Source organism: Budorcas taxicolor, chromosome 16 (assembly GCF_023091745.1).
Source record: "Budorcas taxicolor isolate Tak-1 chromosome 16, Takin1.1, whole genome shotgun sequence".
Classification (NCBI taxonomy): domain Eukaryota; kingdom Metazoa; phylum Chordata; class Mammalia; order Artiodactyla; family Bovidae; genus Budorcas; species Budorcas taxicolor.
Genome location: NC_068925.1, coordinates 42,168,200 through 42,180,971, shown reverse-complemented (window position 1 = coordinate 42,180,971; position 12,772 = coordinate 42,168,200). Strand labels below are relative to the sequence as shown.

Genomic DNA, 12,772 nt, shown 5'->3' with positions numbered 1-12,772 from the left:
ATGTCTGACCTTCTGTGACTGGCTTATTTCACTTGGCGTGATGTTTTTAAGGTTCACCCACATGGTAGCATGTGTCACTTTTTCATTCCTGTTATGGCTGAGTAATGTTCCATTGTACGGCTATACCACATTCTCTTTGTCCATTCTTCCTTTGATGGGCATTTGTGTTGTCCCTACTTTTTGGCTATTATGAACAGTGCTGCAATCAACATGCCTGTACATGTATTTAAGTACTTGTTTTAATTCTTTTGTGTGTATACCTTGGGGTGGAATTGCTGGGTTCTATGGTAATTCTTTGATTACCTTTTTGAGGAACTGCTGTACTGTTTTCCACAGCAGCTGAATCATTTTATATTCCTGCCAGCAATGTGTAAGGGTTTTGTTTCTTCTACATTTTCTGCAATGCTTGTTGTTTTCCACTTTTTTTTAATTGTAACAATTCTACTAAGTAAGTAGTGGTATCTCAGTGTGGTTTTCATTTGCATTTCTATACTAGCTAATATTGAAGATCTTACCATGTGCTTATTGGTCAGTTGTATATCTTTTTTTTTTTTCTCCATGCTGCATAGCTTGCAAATCTTAGTTCCCCCACTAGGGATTGAACCCTGGCCACTTGGGCCATGGCAGTGAAAGATCTATGTCCTAACTGCTGGACTACCAGGGAATTCCTCATTTGTATATCTTTGGGGAAATGTCTGTTCAAATCCATGGCCCATTTTTACGTTTGATTTTTTTTTTTTTGCCTTTTTATTGTTGAATTTTACAGCTCCTTATGTAATATGGGTGCAGATCCCATATCAGATACATGATTTGCAACTATCTTCTATTCTATGGGTTGTGTTTTTACTTTCCTGGTAATGTCTTTTGGAAGAATAAAAGTTTTTAATTTTGTTTAAATCAGTTTTTTTTAATTTACTTGTGCTTTTGATATCATGAAAGCTAATTTTTAACTCTGAATTTTTCAGTCCCTTTTTAATGATAGAGATTAATTGAAATAGGAGAATAATCTAAATAAAATCTCATCAAAATACACTAAAGTATAGTTAAGGCTGCAGCAATTCCATAAAACTTAGGATTCTTAAGCCCAGAGAAACACAACAGGGTAGAATTGGAGGAGGTGATTATGAACCCTTTGTTTTCTTTTCATCCTAAAGGAACTTCTGATTTCTTGCTTATATGTGAGGATGCAGTAACGCTGATCATCTTCCTGGCAAACAGTAGAGCCAATTCTTGGACCTTTGGAATGTCTGGATTGGTTTTTTCCCTCTAAAAATATATAGTCATCGTTTTATGTCAGAATTTCACTTTTATGTATATCTTCTGACAAATGAATCTTTGAACTATGCAGGAGAACAACACGACCTTGATCTTTCTGCAGCTTGAGTCAGACTTTTTCTTCCATGATTAAAAAAAGTTTTCTATATAGTGGAGGTTTAGGCATCTGCTTATGAATACTTGAATACATGTATGTGGGGTGGGGAGGGTGTGTGTGTATTGTGACTGTTACTGTTTTTTCAATTCTAGTTTACAGGAGGGGACAGGACGGCCTGTGACTTCCAACAAAGCCATTACTTGTGCAGAGCTCGTTTTGGATGTCTCACCAAAGACACAGAGAGTCATTTTAAAGAAGAAGGTAAGAGAGCCTAGAACTTTGAGTTTAGAATAAAAGATTTAGAATAAAAGTTAGAATAAGAGACAGGCTGCCTGGCCCATCCCCTCCTTTTGCAGATGAGCAGGTGGAGACCGAGGCCTGGGCTCAGGGTGGAACTTGGGTGTCCTGACAGCTCCAGTTGGGGTTCTCCCCTCTGTCCTGCGATGCCTACTCTATGAATCCTAAGTCCCTCTCATCTTTGATACCCTTCTTGGAGAACTCAGTTCTTGAATTTTTTTTTTTTTTCCAAATTTGTGATTTGTCGTTTTCCTTACTTTTTTTCTGTTGTAACACTCCCCTAATCTACTTTTCCCTGAACTCAATGGAAAAATGATCACAATGACAGTTTTTCCCCTATTTATGGCAACATTCTTTTCCAGTTTAGGAAAATGTTTATGCTAGTAGATATAGATATTGAAAGAAAGAGTAAACTCTGACCAGAAATATTGTGGCTGACAGAAGGACTAGAAAGAAATAGTTGAGGCTTCAAAATGAACGTTGTTTGAGAACAGAGGTGCAGAAAATCACTGTAAGAGGAAGGAGATCACTAACTAATTTGTTGAAACACACTCACCCGAGGAGTGTGTTCCAGAAAATTTTGCATAATGTAAGTTATATGATCCAGAAATAATGCTGACAGAGGAAGCGTGTAAGTGGCCCTCATGCTGACGGAGAATGCGCCTTTATCACCTGAAGTGGCGTCAGTTGTGGCAGTAGGGAGTGCAGGTGGTTGGTGACTCAGTTGGCTCTGAGGTTGTACAACTCTTCTCACATCTTTAATGGCAGGGAGAGGGGGGAGAGATTCAAGTTATTTCACGTTTTGCACATCAAATGAAACTTTAATGCATGAATTTTTAATTCAGTTTTATATTTTTTAACAACTTTAGTGATACATAATTCATACACCATACCAATCCCCCACTTAAAATATATAGTTCACTGTGTTTTAATATATCCACAGTATGTACAACTATAACCACACTCAATTTTAGAACATTTTCATCACTCAGGAAAGAACTCTATATCCTTTAGCTATCACATGCACATTCCCTTTATTTCCCAGCCCTAGGCAATCATTAGTCCACTTTCTGTCACTGTAGACTCCCCTCTTCTGGACTTCCATGTGAGTGGTCTTTAATGAGGAACTTCTTTCACTTATCCTGATGTTTCTAAGGTTCATCCATCTATCAGTCTAACAGTACTTCTCAGATTCCTTACCTATCTAAGCCACTAGGGAAGCCCAGTACTTCTACATGTATTTCTATATCACACCATTTGAATGTCACATAATTCAAATTTGCTTAAAATGTTATCACACTCTTTTATATAAGACTGTGTTAGATACATTTTAGAAATAAGACTTGGGAATGGTGATGAGTAAACAGAGCATGTGCCAGAGGATGTTTAGTCTACTGTACAGTTGTGCTCATTTCACATGCTAGTAAGGTAATACTCAAAATCTTTCAAGCTAGGCTTCAGGACTATGTGAATCAAGAACTTCCAGATGTACAAGCTGGGTTTAGAAAAGTCAGAGGAACCAGAGATCAAATTGCCAACATTCATTGGATCATAGAGAAAGCAAGGTAATTCCAGAAAAACATCTACTTCTGCTTCATTGACTACGTGAAAGCCTTTGACTGTATGTGCTGTGTGCTTAGTCGCTCAGTAGTGTCCCACTCTTCACAACCCCATGGACTGTAGCCCACCAGGTTCTTCTATCCATGGGGATTCTCCAGGCAAGAATACTGAAATGGGTTGCCTTGCCCTCCTCCAGGGGATCTTCCCAACCCAGGGACTGAACTCAGGTCTCCTCATTGCAGGCTGATTCTTTACTACCACCAGGGATCACAACAAGCTGCGGAAAATTCTTAGAGACTGGGAATACCAGACCACCTTACCTGTGTCTTGAGAAACCTGTATGTGAGTTAAGAAGCAACAGTTAGAACCTTATATGGAAAAACAGACTGGTTCCAAATTGGGAATGGAGTAAGACAAGGCTGTGTACTGTCACTCTTGTTTATCTATGTACTCATGCAGAGTACATCATCTGAAATGCCAGGCTGGATGAATCACAAGCTGGAATCAAGATTGCCAGGAGAAATATCAACAACTTTAGATATGCAAATGTTACTACTCTAATGGTAGAAAGTGAAGAGGAACTAAAGAGACTCCTGATGAGGGTGAAAGAGGAGAGTGGAAAAGCTGGCTTAAAACTCAGCATTCAAAAAATTAAGATACGGTGTCCAGTCCCATCACTTCATGGCAAATAGAAGGGGAAAAAGTGGAAGCAGTGACAGATTTTCTTTTTGTGGGCTCCAAAATCACTGTAGACAGTGACTGCAACCATCAAATTAAAAGATGCTTGCTCCTTGAACTGGAGGAGGAAATGGCAATCCACTCCAGGACTACAGCCTGGAAAATCCCATGGACAGAGGAGCCTGGTAGGCTACACCCAATGGGGTCACAAAGAGCTGGACACAACTGAGCGAAAGGAAAGCTTGAAAGGAAAGCTATGACAAGCCTAGACAGAGCCTTTAAAAGCACAGACATCACTTTGGTGACAAAGGTTCGTATAGTCAAAACTATGGTTTTTCCAGTAGTCATGTATGGATGTGAGTGTCGGGCCATAAAGGAGGCTGAGTGCTGAAGAATTGATGCTTTCAAATTTTGGTGCTGGAGAAGACTCTTGAGTGTCCCTCGAACTTTAAGGAGATCAAACCAGTCAATCCTAAAGGAAATCAACCCTGAATATTCACTGGAAGGACTGATGCTGAAGCTGAAGCTCCAATACTTTGGCCACTGGATGCGAAGAACTGATTCATTTGAAAAGACCTGGATGCTGGGAAAGATGGAAGGCAAAGGAGAAAAGGGCGACAGAGGATGAAATGGTTAGATAGCATCACTGACTCAATGGACGTAAATTTAAGGAAACTCTAGGAGATAGTGAAGGACAGGGGAGCCTGGCGTGTTGCAGTCCATGGCATCACAAAGAGTCAGACACGACTTAGTGACTGAACTACAACAACAACAAAAAGAGACCGTGAGAGGTAGTAATTGAAAGTAAACAGTTTTCTTCTATTGAAAGTTTTGAAAAAGGAAATTTTGAAAGGTAGTAATTAAAAAATAAAAGTCTGACAGAAATCAAGGAATTGGGGGGAAAAATGGGGAAGAGTCCTTGGAGGTGATTCAGATGACCTTCAAAGAAGTGTTGACATTGATGAGGATGATAGAGTGAATGAAAGTCAACTCAGGAGAAAGATGATTTTTCAAGTGGGATATGATCACAGATGTGATCAGAAAACATGAATCATGAATATACTGGTGATTTCCAAGGCCTATGTGACTGTTAAGTAAACAAAACCAAAATTTTTAAACTAAATAGCAAAAGCATTTTAAATAAAAATTGTAATTTATACACTTTCACGCTTGTTATATTACTTGATGAAGATGAAAACTGGTAAATGAGAGGGCAGGTGATAAGTGAGTTACACTGACATCTAAGACTAGACAGTTCTTTGAATAGGTGCTAGGAAATGGATCTGTGTATTTAAATTAGAAACCAGGAGTAGGAGGTCGACGTCTTAGATTTTTGTTTTTTTTACTTTTTGTTTTTAAGTATCTCAGATTTGCAGGAAACTTGGCAGAAATTCTGTAGAAGTGGAGTCCTGTTGCTGGTGATTTTAATGTTAGCACTTGCTTAAGGTGGTGTCTTGGAGAAGGCAATGGCACCCCGCTCCAGTACTCTTGCCTGGAAAATCCATGGACGGAGGAGCCTGGCAGGCTGCAGTCCATGGGGTCGCTAGGAGTCGGACTGAGCGACTTCATTTTCACTTTTCTCTTTCATGCGTTGGAGAAGGACATGGCAACCCACTCCAGTATTCTTGCCTGGAGAATTCCAGGAACGGTGGAGCCTGGTGGGCTGCCCTCTATGGGGTCGCACAGAGTCGGACATGACTGAAGCAGCTAAGCAGCAGCAGCAGCAAGGTGGTGTCTGCCAGGCTTCTCAACTGTGAAGGAAGTTTTTCTTTTTCCTTTTTTTTTTGTAAATATAAATACCTTTGAGAGGTACTTTGAGACTCTGTAAATATACTGTTCCTCATCAGGTTTCCTATGTATGTATGCTTGCATGCATGTGTATTAGCTTGATCTTCCAAACAGGACACTATAAATGATGGGAATTGGTTTCTCACAGTTCTTCTGGAGGCTGGGAGGTCTGAGATCAGGGTGCTGGGCAATTCGGTTCCTGTAGAGGGCTCTCTTCCTGGTTTGTAGACTGCTGCCTTCTCACTCTATCCTCAAATGGCAGAGAAGTGCCGGGCAGGGGCGAGAAGAGAGGGGAAAGCAAGCCCTTTGGTGTCTAAGGGCACTGATCTTGACAGGAGACCCCCACCCTCGTGACCTCATCTAAACTTGATTATTACCCGGAGGCCCCATTTTCATTACAGCTGAGGGTTAGGTCTTCAGCATAAGGGGTTTGCAAGGAGTTTGCAGGGCACAGTTTTGTCTCCAGCTTTATGTGTGTCTCCGTGGCTTCCTGTCTTATTCAGTTTGTTTTCTGTTAGTGTCAGGATTTATTTTTGCCCTCAGTTCTCCTGTTTGGCCAGTGGGAGTACCTTTAACCTTCTGTGTCCTTTGACATAGTGCCCCCCTCGTTCCTTGAGCACTCTCATACTTTGTGACACAGCAAGTTATTTTGGGCTCATTTTATAGTTTCCCTGCAGCATTCCTGGAATTTGCTACTTCTTTAAGGAACCCTGATTCCTTTTATCAGAGAATGGAATTTAGAAACTTAAGATACATCCACTGGTGCCCTTGTTGCTGTTGTGTCACTGATCCCAGGCCCTCAAGGCACAGACGTAGGGGTTGTATGTATACGTGATATGTATATGCACACACAGGCACATAAGCATCTTGGTATATACATAACATATGTGCATATGCACCACAATACACCATCACATGTCCCCCAGCCTTCTCCTTTCCTTTAAAACCTTTGTTTGGGAACACATGTAAGAATTAAAGATTTTAAAATTAAAAAAAATAAAATTAAAAAAAAAAACCTATAAGGTTTTAGGACTAAATTGTATGGGAAGGGGTCAAGGGAAGGGAACTGGAAGGAGAATGATGCATCTCAGATTTTTAAATGAAGGTTTGGGTAGTTTCCAGTGATGATGAGCCTGTTCATATGGGCAGGCAATAGCAGAATCCATATATGAAAACTTGATTCCACCTGGGCATTTGGGCTTTGATTCCCAATCTGGAACACCTCCAGGAAAACTGAGATGCTCCATGTGGTTTTGGTGCTCGGGATCGATGTGTTTCCTTACTGTGAACAGAGAAGTAAGCATGCGGGGACTGCGGGTGGAGACATGCAGCTGAGTTCTGTCTGTGTTCACGGTTGCAGGAGGCAGCACACAGTAGAAAGAATGCCATATCTTCTAGATTTGAGTTCTGGCCTTGCCACGTAAAGATGATATCTGCCTTCTCACATTCCTTCCTGAGCCTCATTTTCCCATTGATCTCCCGGGTTTAAGATACTATACATAGCATGCTGTGTAAAGAGATGTAATCATGATAACATTGCCAACATTTATTGAGACATTACCCTGTGCCAGGCTTGTACACTTATCACAAGAACCCTCAGAGGTAGCTTAATATCCCTGTTTTAAAAATCAGGAAAGACCAGCTCTGAGAAATTTAGTAACTGAGCCACTGTCACTTAGCGAATAATGAAGCAGCTGGGTCTCAAATCCTGGCATTCAACTCCAGCATTCATATTACTTTCTCAGCTTTTACTTTGGAGAATGTAACAGAAAAGCTGTTTTTCCAGTGTGAGGCAGCGTGTGGTTGCATATGTGGAACCCAGAATATGATCCTGACAGGTCTAGCTGCAGTATTCATTCCCATAGAAAGAGTCTTCTCAATGGTTTGGTGTTACTGAAATGAAATTATATGGATTGTTAGAACGGTAGTGTGGCAGAGTGGTGAAGTGTGTCATCCCTCCACTCACCCGGTGGGAATTCAGACCTTCAATCCACCACCTACTAGTTATGTGACCAAGGTGGAGTTTCTTTATCTCACTGAGACTTAGCTTCTTCATTTGTAAGTCAGGGTAATAATAGTATATACTTCACTGGATTGTTTTGAGGTTTAAATGAATTACTGTGTGTAAATCACAGTGATCAATCAGTGGCTGACACATAGTAAATATTCAGTAGATGTTATTACTATTATTATTGCTTCTCATGGATTGGCCTGGAAGTCCAAGTGCTGTTTATAAAATATTGCTAAGGAGAAAATATATTTAGAATTGTTAGCAACAATTTAGTATAATTTCTGAATATAATCAGCTTAATACTGAACACAGTTGACTTGAGAATTGGAAAACGTCAGTGTAGTAGGTATCGCTTAGTAGCTCAGTCTTGTCTGACTCTTTGCCACCCCATGGACTGTAACCCACCAGGCTCCTCTGTCCATGGGGATTCTCTAGGCAAGAATACTGAAATGGGTTGCCATGCCCTCCTCCGGGGGATCTTCCTAACCCAGGGGTTGAACCCAGGTCTCACACATTGCAGGTGGATTCTTTACCATCTGATCTACCAGAGAAGCCCTCAATGTAGTATGCGTCCATGATAAACATGGGATGAGGGAGAGCCCTGGTAAATTCTTGTTGTCTGCCAGTCACGAGCATCACAAAAGACCAAGTACTGAGAATACTGTATATACTTTATATAATTGGATCTCTCTTCCACGTAAGGACATGGAGGGTAACTATCAGGAAGAGCAGTTAACAGCTACTGGAGGGAAATTAGATTGAACCTCGACTCACTAGTTTGCTCAGAAAGTAAAATTTTGAAGTTTACATTATTAGGGCTTTTTTTTGTTTGTTTTGTTTCAAAGAGTTTAGCAGATTTCATCCAAGCTGTAACTAGGGGTTGACAATAATGAAGTTTGAATTAAGCATCTGTTAGTATCTAATGTGGAAAATGTCCTTTTTAGTACAGTTCCTCCTTGAGAACTCATCCAGCCCTTGTATGGAGCTGTGTCTGCACATGATGGCTCTTTCTGTCTCTGCCCAACAGGAACCAGGGAAGCGCTCTCAGCTGTGGAGGATGACTGGAACAGGCATGCTGGCCCACGAGGGCTCTTCCGTGCCTCACAACCCCAGTGAGCCCTTGGCCGCCCGCTCTGCCGAGGGCTCTGCCATCTTGGATATAGCTGGTCTCGCTGCAGTCACTGACAACAGGTAACTTCCTAGGCAGCTTCTGATTCAAGTTCACGGCTTTCAAATTTAGACTCAGAGGAAATGTATACCCAAAAGCTATAGTTTAGAAGTGAAATAAGAATTTGCTTTTTCTTCCACAGTAGAATTTTATTTCCAAATATAAGTATTGGGTTTTTTGTTTTTAAAAGTTATTATGGAAATGCCCATGGAGACGTTAAAAAAAAAAATCAAACAAGAGGGATATGTTATGAAAAGTGAATTTGTTTTCAGCCAAACGTCTATCTGCCATTGCTCCCTAGAAGTGAACGTGCTCAGTCACTTCAGTCATGTCCGACTCTGCAATCCCATTGACTGTAGCCCGCCAGGTTCCTCTGTCCATGGAGTTTTCCCAGCAAGAATATTGGAGTGGGTTGCCATGCCCTCCTCCAGGGGATATTCCTCACCCAGGGATTGAACTTACATCTCTTGCATTGCAGATGGATTCTTTACTGCTGAGCCACCAGGGAGGCCCGAGATGCCCTTGGCAAGCACCAATTTGTAGTTGACAGGGTCCCCTGATGGTCATACATTCAACCATACTTTGGGAGGCATTTCATGACCAGAGCTCCCTAGAAGGGAAAAGTTTGGTTTTTAATCTAAGAATTTTGTTTAATCTTTTGAAAGCAGAAATAAATTATTAAGAAAATAATCACATGTGTTTTTATGACTTAACTCCTTGAATTCAAATCAGCTCTTTAACTTTGAATAAGTTATTAGCCTATAGCTCAGTTTGCCCATGTAGTCAGTGTCTGTTTTCAGGTAATACCTTGTTTACTTCCAAAATGACTTTATAGGACTTACAAGTTAAAACTCAATATAAAATAAAAGTATTTGGAAATAAAAGAGAAAAGATTTTTGAAAATATTTTTAAAACTCTTTGCATACTGCATGAGACTGCATGATAACTTGTCATTGTGAGAAAGCAAGAAAACCCATATTGCATTTATTAAATTATGAATCCCTAAGTATTCGTATTTGTTGACCTCACTGCTTTCCATTTTATTTTATTCTTCTTTCCTCATCGAGAGATAACCTAATTGCCATAGGATTCAAGCAAACTGTCTGTTAGATTTCCAGGGCAGAAGATATTAGAAGCTAGAAGAGTAAAACCATCATCCTGATATTCTCTTCAGACCTGAAGTGTTTGACTCACAGGACTCGTTGCTTTTTCCTTTCTTCCAGATACGAGCCACTAATGCTTAGGAAGCCTGACCGTAGGCGGAGCACAACCCAGACTTGGAGTTTCCGAGAAGGGAAGCTGACCTGTGGGCTACATGGGCTGGTGGTCCAGGTCAGTAGGTTTCGGCATCCTCAGTTGGAACAAGTAGTGGTTGAGCCTTTTTTTCCGAAACAGAGTCTCATTTAGGATATACATGAGATGTTGAATGGGGAGAAAAAAAGTTATAGAGCAAATATGTATTATTTTATTTTAGTCAGGAAAACCATGAAGCTTAGTGCATCTGTGTGTATTTATCCAGGAAATGTTCTTGAAGGTGACATACAAGAAATGTTTTGGGAATGGTTGCCTCTGAGTGATGTCCCCACCCCCACCCCCCAACCCCCACCCCCCACCTTGGCTTATCTGGATTTTTTTTTCCTTTGATGAGATAAATTACCATGAAGTTTTAAAAAAGAGAGAGAGAAAAATGTCACCTAAAAGCTCACCATAAGTTAGATGGGTTTGTTTTATACCTGTGAAGTTAAAACTGCCTTTTATAAAGTGTTCTATGAGATGGTGAATAATTTTCAAGTGCTCTGCAAGCTCTAGATTCTGTTTACTTGTGCATTCTTAGTAGTGCCCAAATAAACATTTAATTGTAGCAAATGTCAAAATTAAGAGTACTGGTCAAATCTCCCCTGCCTTCAACTCAGCCAGTTCACCACATGCAGAACTCCTGGGTACTTTATAAGCAAATGTGTGTTTGGAAAATTACCAGGAATTTGGATTTTCTCTCCTTCTGGCTTCAGGCCAAGAATGGTACCATGGCTCTGAGATGGGTAACTGGGAAGACATATGAGAGGTTTGGGCATAGAGCTTCTGCCTCAGTTTTACCCAAAAGGCAAATGCTAGAACATCAGGCCCAGGCTAGGTCTTAGTGTGTTTGACCTGGAGGAAACCTGACTGTCCTTCCATAATGGGAGCTGTTCTCCAGGGCAGCAAGCAAAACTGTAAGGAGCCTCTGACTGCTGTTTGGTGAGATTTATTTTCTTTATCTCTATTGCCCTGAGCTTTTTTCATCAAAGACAAGCTGCTTATATGAAACACACATCTGGAATGGATTTGTGATTTTCAATTAGCAGTACAGTTCAGACTTCTAGAGGCAAAAGAGGGCTTGTTATAATTGTTGGGTTCTGTGTCTGACCCCGACTTTACTTCTGGTTTGTTTCTAAAGCCCTTGTAATTCCAATTCTTTTAGAGGATCCCCTCGCCCTGCAAATAAATCCCTTTCTGGTGTTTGTTGTTTCTTGAATCTATTTCATCATTTGTCTGGTTGTGAGTGACCCTATAATAACAGTATTCAACAAAGCAAAATGTGTTTTGGTTAGGGAAATAAGCTTGTTTCAGTCTTATTATTCTGAATAAAGTAATTGAAGGCATTAAAACATTTTCTGACACTACCCTTGTAAGGTTGTATGCACGTTCTTCTAAACCTGAAACAGTCATAAAATGTTTCTCAATGTTGAAATCTGTCCTATAAACCCAGCCTAAATTTTCCTTCTCATTACTCACTGTTTAAAAACTAACAAGGGGGAATCTAGACACTTTTGCTATCATTTTCTCTAGCCCTGTGTGCACTCTCCCAAAGGCATCCTATAGACTTTCCGTTTTTACCTGTGGCATGTAGCAAGAAGGTGTTTTTCTCCAAAGGCCCTAATATCAATGACATTCACAATTCCATGTTTTATTTTAGAAGAGGCACCATCTTTGATATTTGATGGTCCAGCCATATGCATGTTGGGGAGGTTTTCAATTCAGAATTTGCTTTTTATTGGAAAGCTGAGTGATGATGATAATTTTTAAATTTTCAGAATGTTTCAGATTTTTAAGTCAGCCCTAGGGAGAACACTCAAAGAAACAGGACTTTCGGTACTTTTTTATTTTTTATGTGCATCTTAATGACTAGAAGTTATCACTAAACTAATATACTGCTGTATTTGTGGAATTATCTTACCCAGAATTTCCTAAATTCATGCAGTATAAGTTTCCATCTTGCCCTAGTAAGTCTACTGTTTTTTTAATCAACTCTAAGGCTGAAAAAATAGTACAAGTTTTGCTGTATGTTGACCTTCACCCTTCAGAAGTGAGTTTAAATTTGGTGACTTGTTTCAAATGACATGTTAAATTGTCAGTTAGTGCCTTTGCCTTTTCTCATACATCTTTCCTCTGTCCTTTAGGCCAAAGGAGGGCTCTCTGGTTTGTTTGATGGAGCTGAAGTTGTTCTTGGTCCGGACACTTCCATGGAGCTTCTGGGGCCAGTTCCACCTGAGCAACAATTTATTAACCAAAAAATGAGGCCTGGTTCTGGAATGCTGTCCATTAGAGTTGTTCCAGATGGACCAACTAGAGCGCTCCAGGTGATACTTTATTGTAAGAACTGACATGAAACTCAGTGTTCTCCCTGTGAGTCATTCAATGAATATTTATTGAAATATCTATGCTGAACATGAGGATATCGTGTCTTTATTTATAAAATGGAGATAAGACCTGCCTTACAAAGCTGTTATAAGAATTAAAGTATAAGTAAGATACAAGATGGTATTTTAAAAAGTATAAGAATTAATTTATTGTAACTTATAAGGAAATGTGGGAGACCTCAGTTTGATCCCTGGGTTGGGAAGATCCCCTGGAGGAGGGC

The 12,772-nt window shown here is 40.2% G+C and overlaps 1 protein-coding gene across 1 annotated transcript in view; it reads left to right on the top strand.

Moving 5' to 3' along the window:
• VPS13D (vacuolar protein sorting 13 homolog D) overlaps positions 1–12,772 on the top strand; it is a 266,036-nt gene that overhangs the window by 132,140 nt on the left and 121,124 nt on the right. The window contains exons 55-58 of the mRNA XM_052654160.1: positions 1,525–1,633; positions 8,734–8,897; positions 10,098–10,206; positions 12,312–12,491. Of these exons, the coding sequence (XP_052510120.1) occupies positions 1,525–1,633; positions 8,734–8,897; positions 10,098–10,206; positions 12,312–12,491 (562 nt within the window). The remainder of the gene's footprint in view (positions 1–1,524; positions 1,634–8,733; positions 8,898–10,097; positions 10,207–12,311; positions 12,492–12,772) is intronic.